Source organism: Podarcis filfolensis, assembly GCF_964270895.1.
Source record: "Podarcis filfolensis genome assembly, chromosome: 3".
Taxonomy (NCBI): Eukaryota; Metazoa; Chordata; class Lepidosauria; order Squamata; family Lacertidae; genus Podarcis; species Podarcis filfolensis.
In genome coordinates, this window is record NC_139606.1 from 38,147,762 (window position 1) to 38,168,102 (window position 20,341).

Consider the following 20,341-nt stretch of genomic DNA (forward strand, 5'->3'; position numbering starts at 1 on the left):
TGTAGACTACAAACACAATAAACATTGATTTAGTGCAGATTTAAAATTTTGTTATTATAGAGTGCATATTCTTGGCTCATTTGAAGAGCATGCCAAGTGTGGTGGCAGTCAAACTTTACATGATTTTTAAAATTGCATTTAAATTGGCTTGTATTTTATCTTGTTTATATGTGGGGTGCTTTGAGGATCCTTTTTATTGACTGAAATATGTCATATAAATTTTACATATTTCTTGAAAGTATTTCTATACCACCATATCAAAATATCAGAGTGGTATACAATGTTAAAACAAAAAACATAATCAAAACAATACAGACCAATCATTAAAATGTCTGACTAATCAAAAAATTAAAAATTAAACAGCTGCAAATGCCTTTGACATAAAAAAGAGACACCTAAAACTTAAAAGCAAGGGTGACTACTGAAACTTCTTAGAAATCTTCCACAGCGTAAGACTAACAACATGAAACTCCTGATTTCTCATTGAGGACAGTTGAGTCTCTGTAAAATCGGAGACAACAGTAGCACTCCTGTTTGATCTCATTTTCTGAATAAATATACCGGTACATTAAAAACCACGTAGGAGGGGTAAGGATTTGGGCATCTGAAGGAAGTGAAGAAGATAAGAGTCATGTGATCCTGTAGTCAACTCACAACTGAAGCCGAGCATGACTTTGCTTATGAATTGAGGAACAACTGGCTGAACATGTCTGTTATGGTTTAACTTGTGAACCACCCTGAGATCTTTGGATGAAGGGCAGTATATAAATGTAATAAATAATAACAATAATAAAGGGTGGGGAATCACCATCCCACGGGCCTAATTAGTCCCACCCAGTCATTTTGGCCAAGCTTTTCATATTTTAATAAGACATTCTGTTTTCTGCTGGTTTTAGTATTGCTTTATTCCCCCCCCATCTTTTCTGTATTTTAGTGTTACTATATTAATCCTTTGTTACACTTCTTTGATACGTATGGGTCACAAAGAACTGGAAATAAAAATAAATACTTGCATCAATTATTTTTGATGGGATATGTACTCAAATATTGCTCCAGTCCAAGTCCATGCTTCTGTTCTAGCAATTCATGCATGTACCGTATTTTTCACTCGATAACACGCACCTGACCATAACACGCACATCGTTTTTAGAGGAGGAAAACAAGGGAAAAAACATTCTGAATGAAACAGTGGATGTATCATTTTTGTGCTTCATGCTGTGGCCACAGACATGTGATCTGATGGTGAATTTGGGGTGACCCAATGCAAAAATCCTGAGAATCCCTGTGGATCCATGCTTTGTAACCACGTTTTTGCACCATTGCAGCCCCAGGCAACAGTGGGTGTGTGATTTTGGGGGGGGGGCAGGCTGTAGCCATGGACATGCTATGTGCTCTGATGGTGAATTTGGGGTGACCCAATGCAAAGATCCTGAGGATCCATGTTTTGTAACCACGTTTTTGCACCATTGCAGCCCCAGGCAACAGTGGGTGCGTGATTTGGGGGGGGGCAGGCTGTAGCCATGGACATGCTATGTGATCTGATGGTGAATTTGGGGTGACCCAATGCAAAGATCCTGAGGATCCATGTGGATCCATGCTTTTTAACCACATTTTAAGTGGGGAAGGAAGGAAAAATACAGAATGGACAAGGAGCACGAGAGGGGTGTGCAGAGAAGCAGCTGGCTAAGAATGCAGGAGAGGGGTATAACGGGAGGGAGGAAAGGAAGGCAAAAGTTTTCCCTCACCTACCCACCCAAGCCAGCCAGCGCGCGCGCGCTCTCTCTCTCTCTCTCTCTCTCTCTCTCTTCCCCTCTGCTTGCCTGGAGGGGAGGGGCTTTCCCTGCTCTTTGTTCCGTTTGAGCAAACACAGCAAGGAAACAGAGGAGGGTGGGCAGTAAGACCCTGAGGCAGAATGCAGGAAAGCAGCCACTTCCTCTTTTCAGGTTTCCCTTCTCCGAGACGCGCGATTTGATTTTTGCCTGATTTTTTTTGCCATTTGGCTCCACGGACCACACATTCGCTCAATAACACGCACAGACATTTCCCCTTCCTTTTTAGGAGAAAAAATCTGCGTGTTATAGAGGGAAAAATACGGTACTAGTGCTGTGTGTGGCTCTCCTTAGCTGAATCCTGAATCAGGAGAGGAAACATGGGTAGGGAGGAAGGATTAAAAGAGAAAAGCATGAGATCACTACCCATACAATCCAAGAAATCCATTTCTTTTATTGAAAGGAAGGGCTAACAAAATGATAATGACACTCACCCCTGAACTTCCAGTAGATGTAGAATTGCCAGGGGCTATAATTTATCATATCAAGGATGTGATTATAGGTGCTTTAAGTGAAATGCTTCCCTCAGTGGTTTAGGCAGCTACCCCTGGAAAGATACCCCAAAGGGAAGGGATCTTCCCTATCAATAGGTTCTCAAATTGAGCTCACAGAGATAAGGAAAGTTAGAAGGGAGAATATAAGTTTTAAGACAAGAGTGGTCCTGTTGGGCAGTTGTATCAGAACTGGAAGAAAAGCATCCCTGCAGTAGGGACCATCATACAGATGCAGAGCCTCTACTTTAAACAAAGTTCAGTTCGGCTAATCTGCCTGCACCTAATCCATAATGATATTTCTTGGTGACTGGATTTTAAAAGTAGCTTTAAAAAGTAGCTTTCACAGTGATGCTCATTTAAGCATCATTATGTTAAAGAAAATGAAATGGCACTTCTCTTATGCCCTCCTCTGGCAAAAAGATCTACTACATGGAGGAACAAATTTAGTAAGCACATGCCCATCCACATGCCCACAATTGATCCTTTAAAATTAAATAGAAGTGTGTATTTCAACTACATTCAGTTTTGTTTTACAAGTGGCAAGAGAACCGTGGCATGAAATCTAGCACTTCAGTTTCTGTAGACTGTCCCACATGATTTTGTTTCTATACTTTGTGGCTCAGACAAGGATTTATCAGCTGGTCTGTAACTGTCACAGTATAAATCATCTTACTTGGTTTACAAATTAAAAATATTTCTAATTTTGTGCAACATTAAATTCAACATCATTAATATGAAGACATTGGTTTGCAAGGCCATTATTTCATTATCATGCCCTGTAAACGCTTGCATCATTCTTCTGCATTCACCCTTTTCAAACGGAAGGTGATCTCTTTATCTCTTCCTGTTGAATGTTTAATCTGATCTAGCAAGGTAATCTCTGTACAGCTAATCTAGGGTGAGAGGAATAATCTATGGAGTTAGAATAACAGGACTACAGTGGTACCTCGAGTTACAAACACTTCAAGTTATAGACTCCGCTAACCTGGAAGTAGTACCTTGGGTTAAGAACTTTACCTCAGGATGAGAACAGAAATTGCACACCGGCAGCAGCTGGAGGCCCCATTAGCTAAAGTGGTACCTCAGGTTAAGAACGGTTTCAGGTTAAGAATGGACCTCCAGAATGAATTAAGTTCGTAACCAGAGGTAACCCTGTATGCACAGTGGTCATCAAAATTGAGAATAGGATCTTACTTAGAGCTGCCATATGTCCAAAATTTCCTGGACATAGCTGCGATTTGTCCTCCGAAAATAGCGTCCAGGTGCAATTTTTGAAAAGCAGCAAAAATGTCTGGGAAAACCTGGGCATATGGCAGCCCATATCGGAAGTGTTGATTTTTTGGCGACATTCCTAAAAAATAGGTAAGAATTTCATATATGTTTTTTGGAGATTTTGCAGGAAAAAAGCTCAACAACTTTGCCCCTCCTCCCAAAAAAGCTCTATTCCAGGACAGGTGTCATAGGTCTTGTCATCCAGGCTTCACCTTAACTCTAAACTTCAGTTACTGATAAGTGTATACTCAAACCCTTGCTCTCAGTTACTGGAATACTGGAGTATAAAAAAATTTCTGGGAGATGACTTGTAGATTGTGTGAACAGTCAGCTGATTCTTGCTACAACTGAACAGATGGATGTCAGTTGACTTTTTTTTCTGTAGGAACAGGTCCCTTTAATTAGAAGAGTTTCCAAAACTGGTCTGTGAGCTTCATTTAGGTGGTCTGTGGATTTTTGGTGGAATACAGTGGTACCTTGGTTCTTGAACTTAATCCGTTCCAGGAGTCCATTTGACTCCCGAAACCATTCGAAAACCAAGGTGCGGTTTCCAGTTGGCTGCAGGAGCTTCCTATACTCAAGCGGAACCTGCGTCGGACGTTTGTTTCCGAAAAACATTTGCGAACTGGAACACTTTCAGGTTTGCGGTGTTCGGGAGCCGATTTGTTCGACAACTAAGCCATTCGAGAACCAAGGTACCACTGTACAAGGAGACGGCATGTCCATTATATTAAATATTAGCTCAGTTGGGGAGCGTGGTGCTTATAACACCAAGGTCACAGGTTTGATCCCTGTATGGGTGCATATTCCTGCAGTGCAGGGGGTTGGAGTATATGATCCATGGGGTCCTCTCCAAATCTGATTCTATTCATACTGATTTTTAATTGTATTTTATTGCTTCCTTTATTGCTTTTATTTCTTGTGTTGTATTTTATTACATTAAAATTTTAATTCTGTGGAGAAATAGAAGAAGCAATAAAATACAAGTAAAACCATACAGTATCTAGCACAGATGAGGTATGAGAGACTCTGTTGGCAAGTAGGTAATGGCTTTTCCCACCTGCCTTGCCCCATCCTCCAGCCCAAGGAAACTTCAGAAGGGAGTTCCTCCCACAGGCAGTATGTGTATGTGTATTTTAATGAGCTAAATAGAGAGATTATGAGTCATAAACTTAAATTTAATAGTGCTTAGTTTATTTTTGGGTTGCTATTTTGTTAATGTTAATATTTTATAAATTGTAAATACTGTATTGATTTGTTAATCATATAATATGACTTTGCTTTTTTAGCTTATTTTTAATTGTTGATTTCTTAACAATGTTTTATAGATTTCAATTGTTTCACTGATTAATTTTTTAATTATTCTATAAGATTTATGCTGTGCTTGTGATGTTCTTTTATGTTCTATCTTATTATTATTTATTGTTTGCAAGCTACTTTGGGATTTACTTGGAATGAAAAGTGGCATAGAAATTAATCAATCAATCAAAATCAATCAAAACTGTGTTGCATTGCAGTTGCTAAAACAGACATAAAAAACCTTTAACAGTCTGCCAAGACAATTGGCATTTTTCAAGTGGTGCATGAGAAAAAGAGTTTGGAAGCTACTGTATTAGAAGAGCACCTCAGGTTTTGAAAAATTGTGTTGCTTAAGATACTGAGTGCTAGATTAATTTAAGCATTTTACTTTCACTGTTCACCTAATTTGTATATACATATAGTTGATTCAGGTGTTGAAGAAACTTGCAGCACAACTGGATATAACATTTAGAGATCCATGATCAGAACTCTTACTTTTAAAAATAGTTTAATAACAGCCACAGGGAGAAAAATGTTTAACCTTTCATTCCGTGCCATTTTCTTAGTGAAAACTGTTTACCTGCAGCTTCTTTTTAGCCTGTGGGGGGTGGGAATCCCACAGCTATGTGCACATCCCCCCCCCCATGAGGCAAATAGTTTTAAGTACATAATTTTCATTTGGAAAACAAGAGGGTGAAGAAAAGAATACACCCCTTTTCCCCAGTGACATAGTACTGATGGGATTGCCTTCCTCCTCCACTGTTAATAGTTTAACGAAACGAAAGGAGATATGCTCTCAGACCTCCTGATCTCACAACTTACTTGACCCTCAACCTGTTTGTCAGTTACTTTGCTCCAGTATTAGATCAAGAACTGTGTGTCTGTGTGCACGCATGCAAGTACATGCCTAGTTTTCTGAATAATTTGTTGCCTTTAAATTTTACTTTAGTTCCCTGATTTAATTTTGCAGTTCTCATTTATGCCTGCAGCTATATTAGATTAGCATCAGCAATCTAATATAGTATCTGAACTGGTATCTGAAGAAGTGTGCATGCACACGAAAGCTCATACCAAGAACTAACTTAGTTGGTCTTTAAGGTGCTACTGGCAGAAAATTTTTATTTTTTTTTTGTTTTGACTATGGCAGACCAACACGGCTACCTATCTGTAACTGATTATAGGTTTTCCAAGAATTAAGGGCAGGTTTGCTTGTTCTCTGCATGGATAAATTAACAGTGCCACTAGGTGGAGCTGTTAATCCAAACAAGTGAAAATTGTCATTAAGCATTTAGTTTGCTTCCTGTTGAACAGTACTGTATTTTGGAATTATTAGAATACCAGATAAAACTGGCTGTAATGAAGAGCATAAGAGCTATAGGACTCCTGGGATAGGCAAATGCTAAGAAATCTTCTTAACCTGTATCCTTTATTGGAAGAGATATAGTAAGTAGTGGCAGAGCATCCATAGCACATTGGTAGAGCACCTGCTTTTTGAGTCCCAGATCTGAATACTGGCCTCTCCAGGTAGGACTGGGCATGTCCCCTATCTGAAATGCTGGAGAATTTATGCTAGTCAGTGTGGACAGTACTGATCAATGGCCTGAATTGGTATAAGGCAGCGTTCTATGTTCCTAAGTAGCATACAAAGATGCATACTGTTATGGATTTCATCTAATGAATAAAACAACCTATTGAAATGTTCCAGCTGAAATAAGTCCTCAGTGTTGGAAGGGTGAAGTTTACAACAATAATCAAATAGAAATTTGGTACCGCTTTTTATGAAATAGTCAGGAAGTGTATCAGTTTATATATGTTGGGAGAATCTGAAAAATAAAATTTGTAGACTCTGATTTTCAACCATACTATAGAAAGTGGACCTGCTGCTTTAAAATAAAGTCAGTATTGTGAAAAATGAGGTTCAAGACATAGAAGCTGTCCTTAATATGTGAAAAACTCAAATATGGCAGAGAGCAGGATTGCCATTTTTTAAGGAAGTGAGTATATCTTATGTTGCATTATTCTCCAGCTGTGTGTCTTTAGAAACATTGACAGATGGTTGGCTGTGGCTTTGTATCAAAATAAGACTAAGCTTTTCCTCTGCTTTCTTAGTTGATGTGCTCCCCATAATTGCATAGATGATTACTGCAAAAAAAGACAAACAGATGTTTGAAGTACTGCTTGTTATGCTGAAGTTGTGAGGAAAGGTAAAAAGTGAGACCCATGGGAGATAGCTGTAGCAGCCACTCTTGAAGAGAGGATATTTTCAAAATAGATTAGCATATGTAGACTGGAGCAATTATATCTAAACTCTCAATAGTTTTGATCATATATGCACATACTGAGGGATGGCTGGAATAAATGTCAAAGCCATCTTTGACTTAGTTGTCAAAGATGTTGGGCTGTGCAGTGAAAGCATATTGTTTGTTCTGATGTTAGTTCTCCATTAAATAGCTCACTGCAGAAACCACAATGACTTTTGAGAAGTATGATTATAATACCCTCATGCAAATCAGAGTATAATTATTCCTGGGCAACCATATCATGACCCAGAATCCCTTCTCTGAAGCTTTTTTTCAGTATGTCTGATACTTTATGATATAATGATTGAGCTGGTACTTTCTCTTTCATCCAATACGTATAAAACAGATGACCTGGGAAAGTGGCTTCTGTGGCTACCTCTCCCACTTAATAATTATTTCCCCCCTCTCATTAAGCCCATGAACATGCAATTTTGCCACAGATGTGCTCACTATGAGTTTCAGACCTTTTGGCAGGCTTCAGAGGTACTCTAACAGTGCAAATGCAAGTCATTTTATAACAGTCAATGACCAGTATCAGGACAAAAACACCAGTTACAAAATTTTAAAGCTGCAAACGATAAAATGATATAAAATTGCATCTTTCTGCCAGTCTCTTGACAAGCAATATTGGTGAACAAAGCTCAAGCTAATCTTAAGCTATTATAAATTGATTCCAACTCATAGCAGAAAAAACAGCTCAAAAAAATCCAACCAGAAACAGAGCAAAATATAGCAGCAGGCAATCCATCAGACTACAACAAAGGGTGAGATGGGAAGCAGGGCCACTTTGTTGTCTTTGATCCAAGACCAGCTATGGCCTGGTTTGCACATTATGGTTTGCAACCATGGCTTAGCATGAATGTGCAGCCTTCTGGAGAGAGATTGCAGCTCCTTTGTTCCTCCCTGGTCATTCTGCTGCTACACTGAGCTAAACCATAGTTTGTCTTAGAATGTATTCAAACCTAGAGCTCTCCTAGACAAACTACAAGCTGTAAACTGTACCACAAACCTTGGATACATCTTATGGTTAGTTTGGAGAAAGCTAATCACACTCAGCCAAACTTTTTTTCAATCACTGTAAGTGTTTGTTTTTGCTTTTCCTTTCACCGTCGCCATCCCTGTTTTTTTTCTTTTGAGCCTTTCAGATTGTGAGCCTGCTGGCAGGAACTATCTCATTGGTTATTGACCGTTTTTAAGCTGTTCTGGAAGCATATTAGCTGAAAGCTTGCAGGGAAAACGCTTTAAATCAGTATACTGGCAGATGTTGCCAACTCTCAACAGTATGACCAATGGCCAGTGATATTGGGAGTTGCTGTACACACCACATTGGCCACCCCTACTTTAAATAAATGTATAAACTTAAGAGTTCTAAAAACTCCCAAAGTGCATTGGCAGAATTTTTTTTTTGGGGGGGGGATTCCATTATGAGTGTTCTATTGCTGTACCAGCATAACAAAAAAGAATATGGCCATTACTTAGGATCTTTTCTAGCCCAAAGGCTGAGACTAAATAAAAGAGAGTGGCCCACCAGCTGTGACAGTCTTTCAAATAAATCACGACTTCTCTGGAAGTAGCTGCGACACAGCAGGCTATAAGTCCTTATGGGGTTTAACAAATTTGCTGGGACTTTTCGCCTTCATCTTCCTCTCTCCCGTGCAGTAGCATTTGCACCCTTGGAAAGGAGGAAGCTGGATACTATATCTATCTATCCATCCATCCATCTATCTTAGTTTACAAAAATACGTGCATTGTCTCTTTTTTCAAGTTGTGTTTTCTACAGATCAGTTTCATTTGTTGTGAGACATTAGTGTTGCATGTAGTATTAGGTTGGGAAGAAAAGAGGGGGGGGAGGAATGGTGAGTGGAATGGGCTCAGGTGATTCTGCTTCTATTCTACTACTTAGTGTATGTGTGGGGTTTTGTGTCAGCGTCACTTGTATGGGTTCTCTTACTATTCGCTTGTTGTATTTCCTTGGTGGTGAGAGAGGTTGGGGGTGGCCTAGGGCGTGGTTGGTTGTGTTTGGTTGGCTGTAGTGAGTTTTGTTTTTGTGTGTGTATGGATTTTTGCATCAGGTAGCCAGATTGATACATATGCTGTCAATGGATTCTTGTTGTTGACTTGCTGGGCTATGTATGTGATAAAGGGGAACCATACCGGGGTGAAGGCATCTTCTATTTGTCCCCATGTCATTTTCAGTTTATTGGTTAGTTTTTCTAATAAGGCTGTTTCCCATACTATTTGATATCATTAGTCCATGCTTACAGGTCTCTCCAATGTTTGGCTATGATGCTAGCTGGATACTTGTAAAGGCATAAGTCATCCTTAAATTTGTTTTTGCGATTTGGGGACTTTCACATGTGGTGCTGATAACATATTTTATCATTGAGTGCATTAGTTGTAAATGTTAAATGAATTAGAAGGATGTTCTTGTTTTTAAATGAAATGTGTAGTCTAATACATAGGCTTATATTCAAAACATACAGATGGGCAATATAAATAATGATAAAATGCCATGTGAAAACAGTTGGTGTGTGTTATTCTGTCATGAAGTAGCACTGAAAATTTCACGGATCAAGTAAATAAGACCTACCATTTGAATGTGCCTTTTACCTGAGGCAGTTCTACCCAAATCTTTTGTTAATAAGAGTTCAACTTAACTTTGTTGAGACCGTTATGGAATTTAAATCTGTGACGTAAGAAAAGGGCCACGTGTGCTTGTGTTTTATCATGTGAATCAGCTTCCTATGGCACCCCACATTCATGTCATCTTGGGTCAGTGTAGGTGTAACCAGGGGACTATTCCTTATGTTTTGCAGATTGCCTGTTTTCCCTTCTAGCACTAAAATAATTTGGTCAAGCAACCATTCATATAATTTCCACTTACACATCCTACCACACAGCCATAGGGTACTACACTACCCACATTTCACACAATTCTCAATACCCCAAAGACCACCTCTCCCCGTATGAACCAACCTGGACCCTGCAATCATAATTTGAGCCCTTCACATGCCCCCTGCGCGAGAGGCCTGGAGGGCGACAACACGAGAATGGGCTTTTTCTGTGGTGGCTCCCCACTTGTGGAATGCTCTCCCCAGGGATGCTCGCCTGGTGCCGTCATTACATATTTTTAGGCAACAGGCCCTTTGGCTAATTAAACAATCTATGGCCTTTTAAACTGGGGGCAGGGGGGGATTATTGTTTGTGTTTGTTATTATGGTATGTATTTTTGTGCTTTTATATTGTAAACTGCCCTGTGATCCTCCAGTGAAGGGTGGTATAGAAAATGAATGAATGAATGGAACTGCCCATTTTGTCCCAATATCTTTCTTTCTAAGAGAGCTAGAGATTTTAAAAAATGAAAGCTCAGAGTCTGGGACACCTGCCAACATGCACCACTGGAAGCCTTCACAGGTGCCATGGCAACCAAGGGTGCTGGATTGGCAACCACTGAACTATAACTGTAGAAGACTTTGATCCAATGGACTGCTGGATATTATTATCTTCCTAGAGTTGGAAAAGCAATTTGTGATGCTATGCAAATGGGCCACTGCCTGGGAAGTAAAAGCAAAGGCCTACATGCAGTAATATGTGCAAATGGACTGTCTGAATGATAGTCTTCAACTGTGCAGGCTGACAGTTGCATTTATATGCCCGAAATAAAGCTTATTTTAAAACATAGCCAGATCTTGCAATATTTTCATATCAGTTATTTCCCATAGGTCCACGATGGGCTTCCTGGAACACAGGTGTCTTTATTTGTATCAGATGCGCTGGAATTCATCGAAATCTGGGGGTTCATATATCAAGGGTCAAGTCTGTCAACTTGGACCAATGGACACCAGAACAAATACAGGTAAAGAAAACTAAAGTTGTGGTGGGGGCAGCAGAAATCTTCTGGAAAGTTTATTTCACAAGCTTAATTGGTAAAATGGATTATTCTTGCCCACCTTTAAAAAAAAAAGGACCAACAAATGTTATTTAGTTAGAGGCATTTTCGTTAGGCGGACACTACGTGGCAGCCACTATATTTGTTTCCCTTGCGGATTTCAGTATTCATATCTACTTAAAATATCAAGACTACATATTGAAGGCTGTTTGAAACTGCTTCCACATGACAGCTGCCATTTTCTGTGTGAAAAGAGTAATGAAATGGATTGACGTTCCATGCTAATAATGGCTTGTCTTTGTGTTGCCAAACTTGTATTGTGGCAGCTTGCATAGTCTAACAGTATTAAAAGCTTTCTAGCCAATAAAGTGAATGATGCCCTGAAACTTTTGGCCCTCTATTTTGTTCACTTGTTCGTAGCCTGATCCATTTTGGCATAGTTTCTCCCATTTTTCTTAGGGCTTCTTCCATATTCAGAACATGATCCCAATCAATCAAGTTGTATATTGCAATTTTTTTTAAAAAAAAGTGGTGATTTTTACTGAAGGCAGAGAGAACCTTCATATTGCCCTCATTAATAATCAGGGTGGTAATAGTATCAGTTTCAGTTTTTCAGGCTGAAGAAAGGGGGAGCATCGTCCCAGTTGTTTTGATAATCAAGATGCACCCTGGCAATTCTCCAAAAGAGAGGCCTGCTTTTTGGAGGGTGTCACAAGCATGTTTGATAAATCAGTCCTGTTTTGCCTTATCTCAAAATAGCCACTATTTTTTCAATGTTTCTGACGACAGTCTTTAAGGATTTTCAGTTTACAGGAGCATTTCACTTGTGTTACATTATCCAGCTTTTCAACAAAAACATAACTTCACTTAGCCTGATGACCTGTTCCTGTCAACTATCATTTTGTCCATTAATACACTTAAAGTAGAATTCTATAAATTTTTAGAAATGTGACATTTAATTATCAAAAGGCAGTTTAAGCACAATTGTAAAAAAATACAGTACTTGCAACACCAAAAATATAGAAGCTATTTATGTTATGGTATAAAAGCAGTGTGCAGTATATTTTATGGTAGCGGAAACATTTTCAACAGGGATATTACCATTTCCTCAACACTAAAAGTGCCTGATAATATCTCCCTACCAAAAACTTACAATAGAATTTAGCATTGCTTAGGCAGTACTATGCAACCTTATCCCAACAAGACAAAACTTGTACAATGCACATGTTATTTATGCTTAAAATAGTTACCTGCTGTCAAAGGAAAAAAGGGGGGAACTGACAAAATGAGCGTTCTTTTGCCTGATTTTTTAAAAAACTTCCATTTAGTAATCTTGACTGCTCCTTGTAACAGTGCAGAACTCTGAAATACTTCCACAAGGTTTTGCTACGCGTAGCAAGAAATCAGTCAAGAATAATACCTTAAGCTTTTCGTTGTGTTTGAAAGTTTCACCTTGCAGAAAGCATACAAGGCACATCAGCACTGTTGCTTTTGCAGAATATAATTCCGTGAGAAGATTTCATGAAAAGGCCTAAAGCCAGAATATTATGATACTTGCGAAAAATGACTACAAAAGTAGTTGCTTGAATAGTTGCACATTTACAGGCCACTTCTAACTATAAATACTCAAAAGTCCCATTGATCTTGATAGTAATGACTTTCACGTACAAATGGTTATGACGTCAGTGGCTGTGTTTGCAATAAGAATTAAAATGGTCCATCTTTTTTCTTTTGCTATTGCTTTTAGTGCATGCAGGAGATGGGAAATACCAAGGCAAGGCTACTCTACGAAGCTAATCTACCAGAGAACTTTCGAAGACCACAAACAGATCAGTATCCTTTGTGCACTGCCATACTGGGAGAAGACAATAGTAATTTGAGTATTATTACAATGTACATGATTATATTGTACTGTGCATAGAGTGATTAAATTGAAAAGGAGTAAAAACAAGAAAAAATACTGGATAATTCGTTTTCAGTGAATTGTGAGACAGTTTTTAGTTTATTCCAAATAATAATATATTCAGAGATAACATTTGGTTAAATACTGCTAAATATGTAGAAATATTACGATAAAGAGCTTGGTCTAGTAGACCACTTTTAGTAGTGCAAAAAAAAAATCACAAATAAGCATAACCCAGGTGACCTCTACCCCTGTCTTTGGTTGGACAATCTCTGAGGCATCTCCCATCCCTATGTACCACTTCTGTACTGTGCTAGTGCATGTGAACTAGTGATGGTAACACATTTTGGAAACAGAGTTTGGAAGGTAGTCCACTCAGTTCAGAGCCAGCACTAGCACCCATCCATTCTGACATGATGTATAATGGCTTTGTGGCACACCTCTAACAGTGTCTTTCTCCTGACCTGTCTCCAAGTGTTACCAGAGTTGTGGACAGGAAGGGAAAATGTCAGACAACAGGGCTAGCTAAAACTCTTAGTTCTAACTTACTGTAATGAAGACTTCTTAACATGCTTGGAACTATAAAAACTGTTTTTGTTTTTTTAAATTACCCCTAGCCCATTGATAGCCAGCAGGGAAGCATTAACTGTGCATAGCATAGGTGTGACTACATTAGTCAAGAAAGTGTACCTCCCTAACTTTTTCGAGTCTGAACTAGAAAAGTTGGGGGAAATTTAAAGAGCTTTTTTTTTTTTTTTTTTTGCTTACTAATGCTGATCATATAGTCACTCCTCACATGCATTTTGAGATGTAGTTCAAAAGATTTTATGCTAGAAGGCTCAATGTATTAAGGTGTGCTTATATGAAATCAAGTATTAAATGAGACCTTGCTAAAATACTAATTAAAATTGAATGTGTGTGCTTCTAGCTTTAAAGATCTTATCTAGGATATAACTGGGAATTAAATGTTTTGTACTGTAAACCCTCTTCAGTTTGGTCTGTGTTCTGTCTTCCTTAAGTTATCTGATCTCAGAGCTGTGGAATTTTTCATCAGGGATAAATACGAGAAGAAGAAATACTATGACAAAAATGCTGTTAATATCAGCAGTGTAAGTAAACGATCAATTTCTTCTGAATTTTGGTTTAACATGTGCATGTTGTAATATAGTTAAATTATGCATACTATGACATATTTTAAGTGATTGCTCCCCACCTCCACAGCCCACTGTGATCCGCCTAACAAAGCTGCTCCTGGCAGTTGATGGATCCCTCTCGCAAGGCATGGGATAGGGCATGGGGCAGCTGTAGCAGGATGGGAAATCAGAGGCATTTTGGGCTACCCTGTGCAAGCCAGGGAGAACTTTCTGACAGTAAGAGCTGTTCAACAGTGGAACAGACTACCTCAGGAGGTGGTGGGCTCTCCTTGCTTGGAATTTTTAAAGTAGAGGTTGGACAACTAGCTGTCATGTATGCTTTAACTGAGATTTCTGCATGGCAGGGAGTTGGACCAGATGACCCCCTAGGGTTCCTTCCAACTCTACAATTCTATGATTCTGTGATTCCTCCCCTTCCTGTCACTTCTGCAATCACTGCAATCCATCACTGTGCATGGATTTTAACAAGTGAACAGGACACTTGCTTATGAATTATGTGGTATCACAACACCATGTGATTTACATGCTGTGCTTGTTCCACCCACCTGTCAAAATTGACTACTAAGGGCAAAAAAAAGTTTTCCTGCTGACATATTATAAAAGACCAACCCTGTCAGTACAGAGACAGGAAAAATTATCATTAATCATAAAATTAGTGTTAATGACTTGCATGAAAAATAAAGTACTGTACCATGCCCACAAGCTGAGGAGCTCTTAGGGAGAATGAAGAGGAATGTGATTGAAACCGGCTGTCAAGTATTTGTGACTCTAAACTGATGGGTGGGGTACTGATAGATGTTCCTTCAAGGCTCACGAGAACCTTTGCTACTGAAAAGAACTTGGGCATGTGAACTCATTAACTGTAAAATGGAAATTGCTTTGCTGAATCAGAACAGGGATTCCTCTAGCCAAGCATTGTATCCCGACAGTGGCCACCAATTTGCATGGCTGAGCTGGCAATCCTTTGTTATGATCAGAGATATACAGTTTTAACATTCAGCTCTGCTGTTATGGCTAAGTACCATACTTCCAGGAATCCTTCTAGACCTTCTGAGAAGTAATTTGACCTAGTGAGCCCTTGCTATTCTCATGGCAATGAACTCCATAAGTTGGTTATGTGTTGCCTTGTTGACCACCTTCATTCACACCAAGCTCCTTTTGGGAGGGGGGTAACTTGAAATGCAAATAACATATATTTTTGCTACCTGTCGGCTTGAAGGTAGGCAGTGTGGCTCTACTTACAGAAGGCATCCCTATATTCCTCTGCCTGAAATCAGTATTGGAATTCTGCTGTGCAGTGATCTATATCAGCCCATTGATCATATTACTACAACTTTTACTTGGCAGACTGACCTTGACCTTTTAAAAATCCTAATACACCATTTTAAAAGATAATATTAATTTGCTTTTGGGATCCAACAGATTCATTATAATCCTAGCTGAAAATAAAGTTGCCTATTCAAAATGACTTTAGTTTAACATTTTTTGAAAAAAAAAATCTTACTATTTTCACGTTCCAAAAAAAATAGCCCCAATTTGCTTGTAATGCTAAGCCAAATTATTACTTAGTGAGAACAAGCAAGTGACCTTGAGGAGCAAAGTCACCATGATTCTTGTTCCGGGTACCAACTTACTTGCTCATTCTTGCTAAGCCGTTGTTTGACTTACCCTGTGGCCTTATTCTCACATAATGCTAAACCAAAAGCTGTTTGGGTACATTGGACCTCACAGTGTTAATTTAAATGCATCTTAGGTGTAACAAAATGCCTTGGGGGATAAAATGGAATTGTTCATAGGTGAAATGCTGGACTCGGAAGAGAAACCAAAGAAACCAGTGTTGCAAATTTGCCATACGATAAAAACTGCTCCTGGGCTGGGGTCCAGCATAGCCCAGCAGTGTTTTGTAATTTTTTATACATATATACTCACAGGGTTGTGGACATTAAAAAAAAATCATTTAGTGCTCTTGAAGTGGAATAATCACAGCAAAATAGAATTTTTCATATAGACAAACTGCTATGTTATGTTCCTACCCACAACAAATGGTTTGTGAGAGTTAAATATTAAAAATAGTTTGTAGTAATCAAAGAATAGAAAATACAGAGTAACAACTTGAGAGTAGAAATGAAATGAAGTTGTGGTTCCAAGTGTTACAATGAGATGTTGCCAGCAGAATTTTTAACATCACGTGTGGCTTATGGAGCCTCTTAGTAATGTCAAGAGTTGGCCGTTGTTTATTTAGAGAGGCGGTTGCTCAGTGGTGGAGAACATGCTTTGCATGCAGAAAGTCCCAGCTGTGGCGCTGTCTTGCCTGCCTAGTTTCTGGAGATAACTGAAAAGCTTGGGCTGATGGATTTGGCATTTCAAGGCTCCTACACCTCTACTTTGCAGGAGCGCAAAAGTTTATTACTAACAGGTAACAATGGGCTTTCTTAGGCCTTCTGATTGTGACTGCTCTTTGGGAGTTTATGGAAATTTCTGAAAATACTGCAGTAAATTTCAAGGTATAATTGCATCTGCTCATAAACAAGCTGAATAATACTTTGTTGAATGCTGAAAGTACCCTGCTGATTACAAGTGTATGTAGAAATTCTCAAAAGACTATACAAACTGCATTATAATATACCCGGCAGTTTATGGTTAGAAGGCTGTGCCTTATTAACGAAGATTTTTTCCTTTACTGTTTTGAAATGGAGTGCTTTATTTGAAAGTTATACATTTAGAGTTCTGAGTTATTTTGCTTCAATCTTTAAATAAATAATTCTGTTAGAATGAGCAAGAACAAAGACGCCTTTGCCTCCTTCCCCTTCCCCATGGGACGGTGTTCATTTTCAGTTTCAGGACATTAATATTTCAACAGTCACACTGGATAAAACTGAACAATGGATGAAATGTAATTATTTTCCCTCGTGCTTGTGATGTGATCTTATCCAAGTTCATTTCTTATTTTATATTCTGGTGAATTCATCCATAAAGCATTCACTATTGATTTTTTTAAAAAATTGCCTTTTGAAAAAGCTGTAGTAAAATTTTAAAAAAGATGAAGAGGTAACTGCATGTAATTTGCATGTAATGCTAAGCCCAAACCACGGCTTAGTGCGAAGAAGTGAATGTGGAGGTGCCAGTAGAGGAGATGGCAGCAGCTTTGCTCCTCCTTGGTTGTTTTTCTGCTGTGCCGTCCTGAGCTGCAGTTTGACTTAGTGCCATCTGAACCTGGACTCCCTCCAGACAGCGGCAGAGCATATGCCCGGGCCGCCCAGGGCGGGCGCGCTCCCGAGGGGGGCGTGGCGCAGAGGGTGCCCTCCCAGGTGCAGGATAGCTGCTTGGGTATCCTGCAGCTGGGGGTGGAGTGAGCCGCCCATGGTGGATATTCAGTGTGCCGCCTGCCCGCAGTTCCCAAGCCTCCCTCAATCTGTCAAAATGAAGGTGGAAGGGGGGAATGCCACTGGCAAAGCAGCGCAGCTCCCCTCTCTTACCCCGGTGGCTCGGGGTAGGCTTGGCAGTAATAGGCGGGCAGCACACCAAATGTCACCACCCTCAGTAAGGGCACCTGGGGTGGTCCACTCTCCCCTTCTATGCCCCTGCCTCCAGAAAAAACCATGAGCTGTAAATGATAGGACAGCTTGTGGCCTTTTTTGACAGAGCTAAACCATGAACCTGTGTTTGGATGATATGTTAAACCAAAACATTCCCTAGCTGAGTGCAGCAACCAAATGACTAGGGAGCAAAGCAGCTGCATTCTCTTTTCTAGGAGCTTATTTTGCACCAAGACACTGGTGGCGCTTTGGTCTAAACCACAGAGCCTAGGGCTTGCCGATCAGAAGGTCAGCAGTTTGAATCCCCGCAACGGGTGAGCTCCCGTTGCTCAGTCCCTGCTCTTGCCAACCTAGCAGTTCAAAAGCATGTCAAAGTGCAAGATAAATAGGTACTGCTCCAGCGGGAAGGTAAACGGCGTTTCCGTATTCTGCTCTGGTTCGCCAGAAGCGGCTTGGTCATGCTGGCCACATGACCCGGAAGCTGTATGCCGGCTCCCTCGGCCAGAAAAACGAGATGAGCACCACAACCCCAGAGTCATCCGCGATTGGACCTAACGGTCAGGGGTCCCTTCACCTTTACCTATGCTTTGCAAACCAAGCCAGCATGTACTCTTCTGCACAATTGTTAAATTTTGTGTGCTTTAGTTAAACAGCTAGGTTGGTCTGAGGAAGTATTCTGAATTCTCATTGGTCTTCCTTGAAACGCTTAATGTTTTCAGTAGCGAAGTTAACCAAAACATGTAGTCCTCAACATGCATACATTTTGTGTCGCTGATTTCATCTCTGTTCTGCCTTGTCTGTATTTCATCTGTATCTTCTGATAAATGAGAAAGAGCAAAGTAAACTGATAGTTATTCTGTAGTCTTAGTGAAATCTGCCTTGGCTCCTTTTTCTCATCTTTCATCTGCTTTGTACAGATGTCTTCCTCTGATGCTTCTCAACCTCTGGCATCTTCTCCTTCTCTGCAAGCTGCTTCTGAGAAAAACAAAATAGAGGTATCGCCTCTTCCTTGTGTGCTTGTTGCATGCAGATGCTTTCTACGTTGAATTTGAATAATGTTGAAAAGTATTCTCTAGGCCAATCCCATGATTTGTCTGTAAACATTTTAATTTAAAACACAAGTGTTATTGTACCCCTCCTTTAAGGTAAACTGAAGAGATCCATTCAGCTAAACTTGCATGTTTGAGAGTTGAGGTGGTGGTTGTGTCAATGTCCCACGTGTTTCCTGTTCTTTTACAATAGTATATGGAGTTTGCTCCCGTTGTTTGGTCCCAGCTCCTGCCAACCTAGCAGTTCGAAAGCATGTAGATAAATAGGTACCGCTCCGGCGGGAAGGTAAATGGCGTTTCAGTGCGCTGCTCTGGTTCGCCAGAAGCAGCTTAGTCATGCTGGCCACATGACCCGGAAGCTGTACACCGGCTCCCTTGGCCAAGCGAGATGAGCGCCGCAACCCCAGAGTCGGTCATGACTGGACCTAATGGTCAGAGGTCCCTTTACCCTTTACCTTTGTGGAGTTTTGATACCTTTCCACAGTTAGTGCAGGTGTAATGCTACACTGTTTTGAGGCTTGACAAGACAGGGGATGGTACTGAAACCCAATTTCATTGTCCTCCTTGGGTACTTTAAATTACCTGGGTAAGACCGCTACCATTTATCAGGAATTTGAATTGCTGTGAGACACAGTCAGATTATGACATTGTACTATTACATCTGAAGAAAATATTTGAGAGCTTAGTGTGATCCTGCAATCCTCAGTGAGTGTCTTTTTGAAATCTATGCATTTGTCTCAAGAGCCAGGCGTTGTGAAAGACATAAGCAGCAACAAGCAAGTAAAAAAAGTCTTGGCCTAAGAGCAACCAATATCTGCCTCTTCAACAGTCAGTTCCAGGCCAGGCAATTCAGCTGCTAAGTGGCCATTGGAACATCAAAGAACAAGGGAGACCACTTAAGTACACTTTTACACTGTTACAGTAACTATTGTATTATTTATTTTATTGTATTTGCAATACATTTTCCGCCAGTTTCGTAGCTTCAGCTAAAAGGCAAGGTATAAATATGCCTAAGTAAATTAACATTATCTTGGATGAAACTATGGCTGTCAGTGTTTTAAATGATTATCGTATCTAAAACTGATAACAGAACATCTTTCCCACAGAAGGAAAAGGAAAAAAGGAAGGAAGAGAAAAAGAAAGATAGAGAGCCAGAAAAACCTTTGAAATGCTTAGGAGTTGAAAAAGTAAGCTAATTTTTTCTCTTACTAAAATATATTTTTTGTGTATATTGCTATTTGTAATGTGTGTTTAAAATGCATGAAATAGAAGTCGTTTGAATAATTTTGAGAGCTTAAATATGACACTGCTACCTAGCAGCATGAATTGCATGGAAATCTCAGCTGGAAATACTAATGAGACAAAAAAAGCTCATGACAGCTTCCATCAAATGTATTCACAAGAGCAAAGAAACTTCCATTCTCTCATTCTCGGATGGCCTTGGGTCTCTTCTTCCAGCTGCCTTTTCGTGCTAATAATAGCTGGCACAGGTTATCTGGAAAAAGAGAGTGATTTGCTGTGCCTTTTAATAAGAGGGAGCTTGGCTTGCATAAGATGACAGTATAGCAGGGTTCCAAATCTGTTTCAAATCATCCTGTACAGCCAACTGTTGCCAT

General features: G+C 39.8%; 1 protein-coding gene across 4 annotated transcripts in view; it reads left to right on the forward strand.

The window, feature by feature from the left end:
• Positions 1 to 20,341, forward strand: part of SMAP1 (small ArfGAP 1) — a 71,288-nt gene that overhangs the window by 14,912 nt on the left and 36,035 nt on the right. For 2 of the 4 annotated variants that reach the window (XM_083607321.1, XM_083607319.1), the window contains exons 2-6: positions 10,917 to 11,050; positions 12,831 to 12,916; positions 14,020 to 14,095; positions 18,594 to 18,671; positions 19,832 to 19,912. In XM_083607321.1, the coding sequence (XP_083463447.1) occupies positions 12,834 to 12,916; positions 14,020 to 14,095; positions 18,594 to 18,671; positions 19,832 to 19,912 (318 nt within the window). In that variant the 5' untranslated portion in view covers positions 10,917 to 11,050; positions 12,831 to 12,833. The remainder of the gene's footprint in view (positions 1 to 10,916; positions 11,051 to 12,830; positions 12,917 to 14,019; positions 14,096 to 18,593; positions 18,672 to 19,831; positions 19,913 to 20,341) is intronic. The other 2 variants (XR_014546479.1, XM_083607320.1) reach the window with 1 other exon arrangement.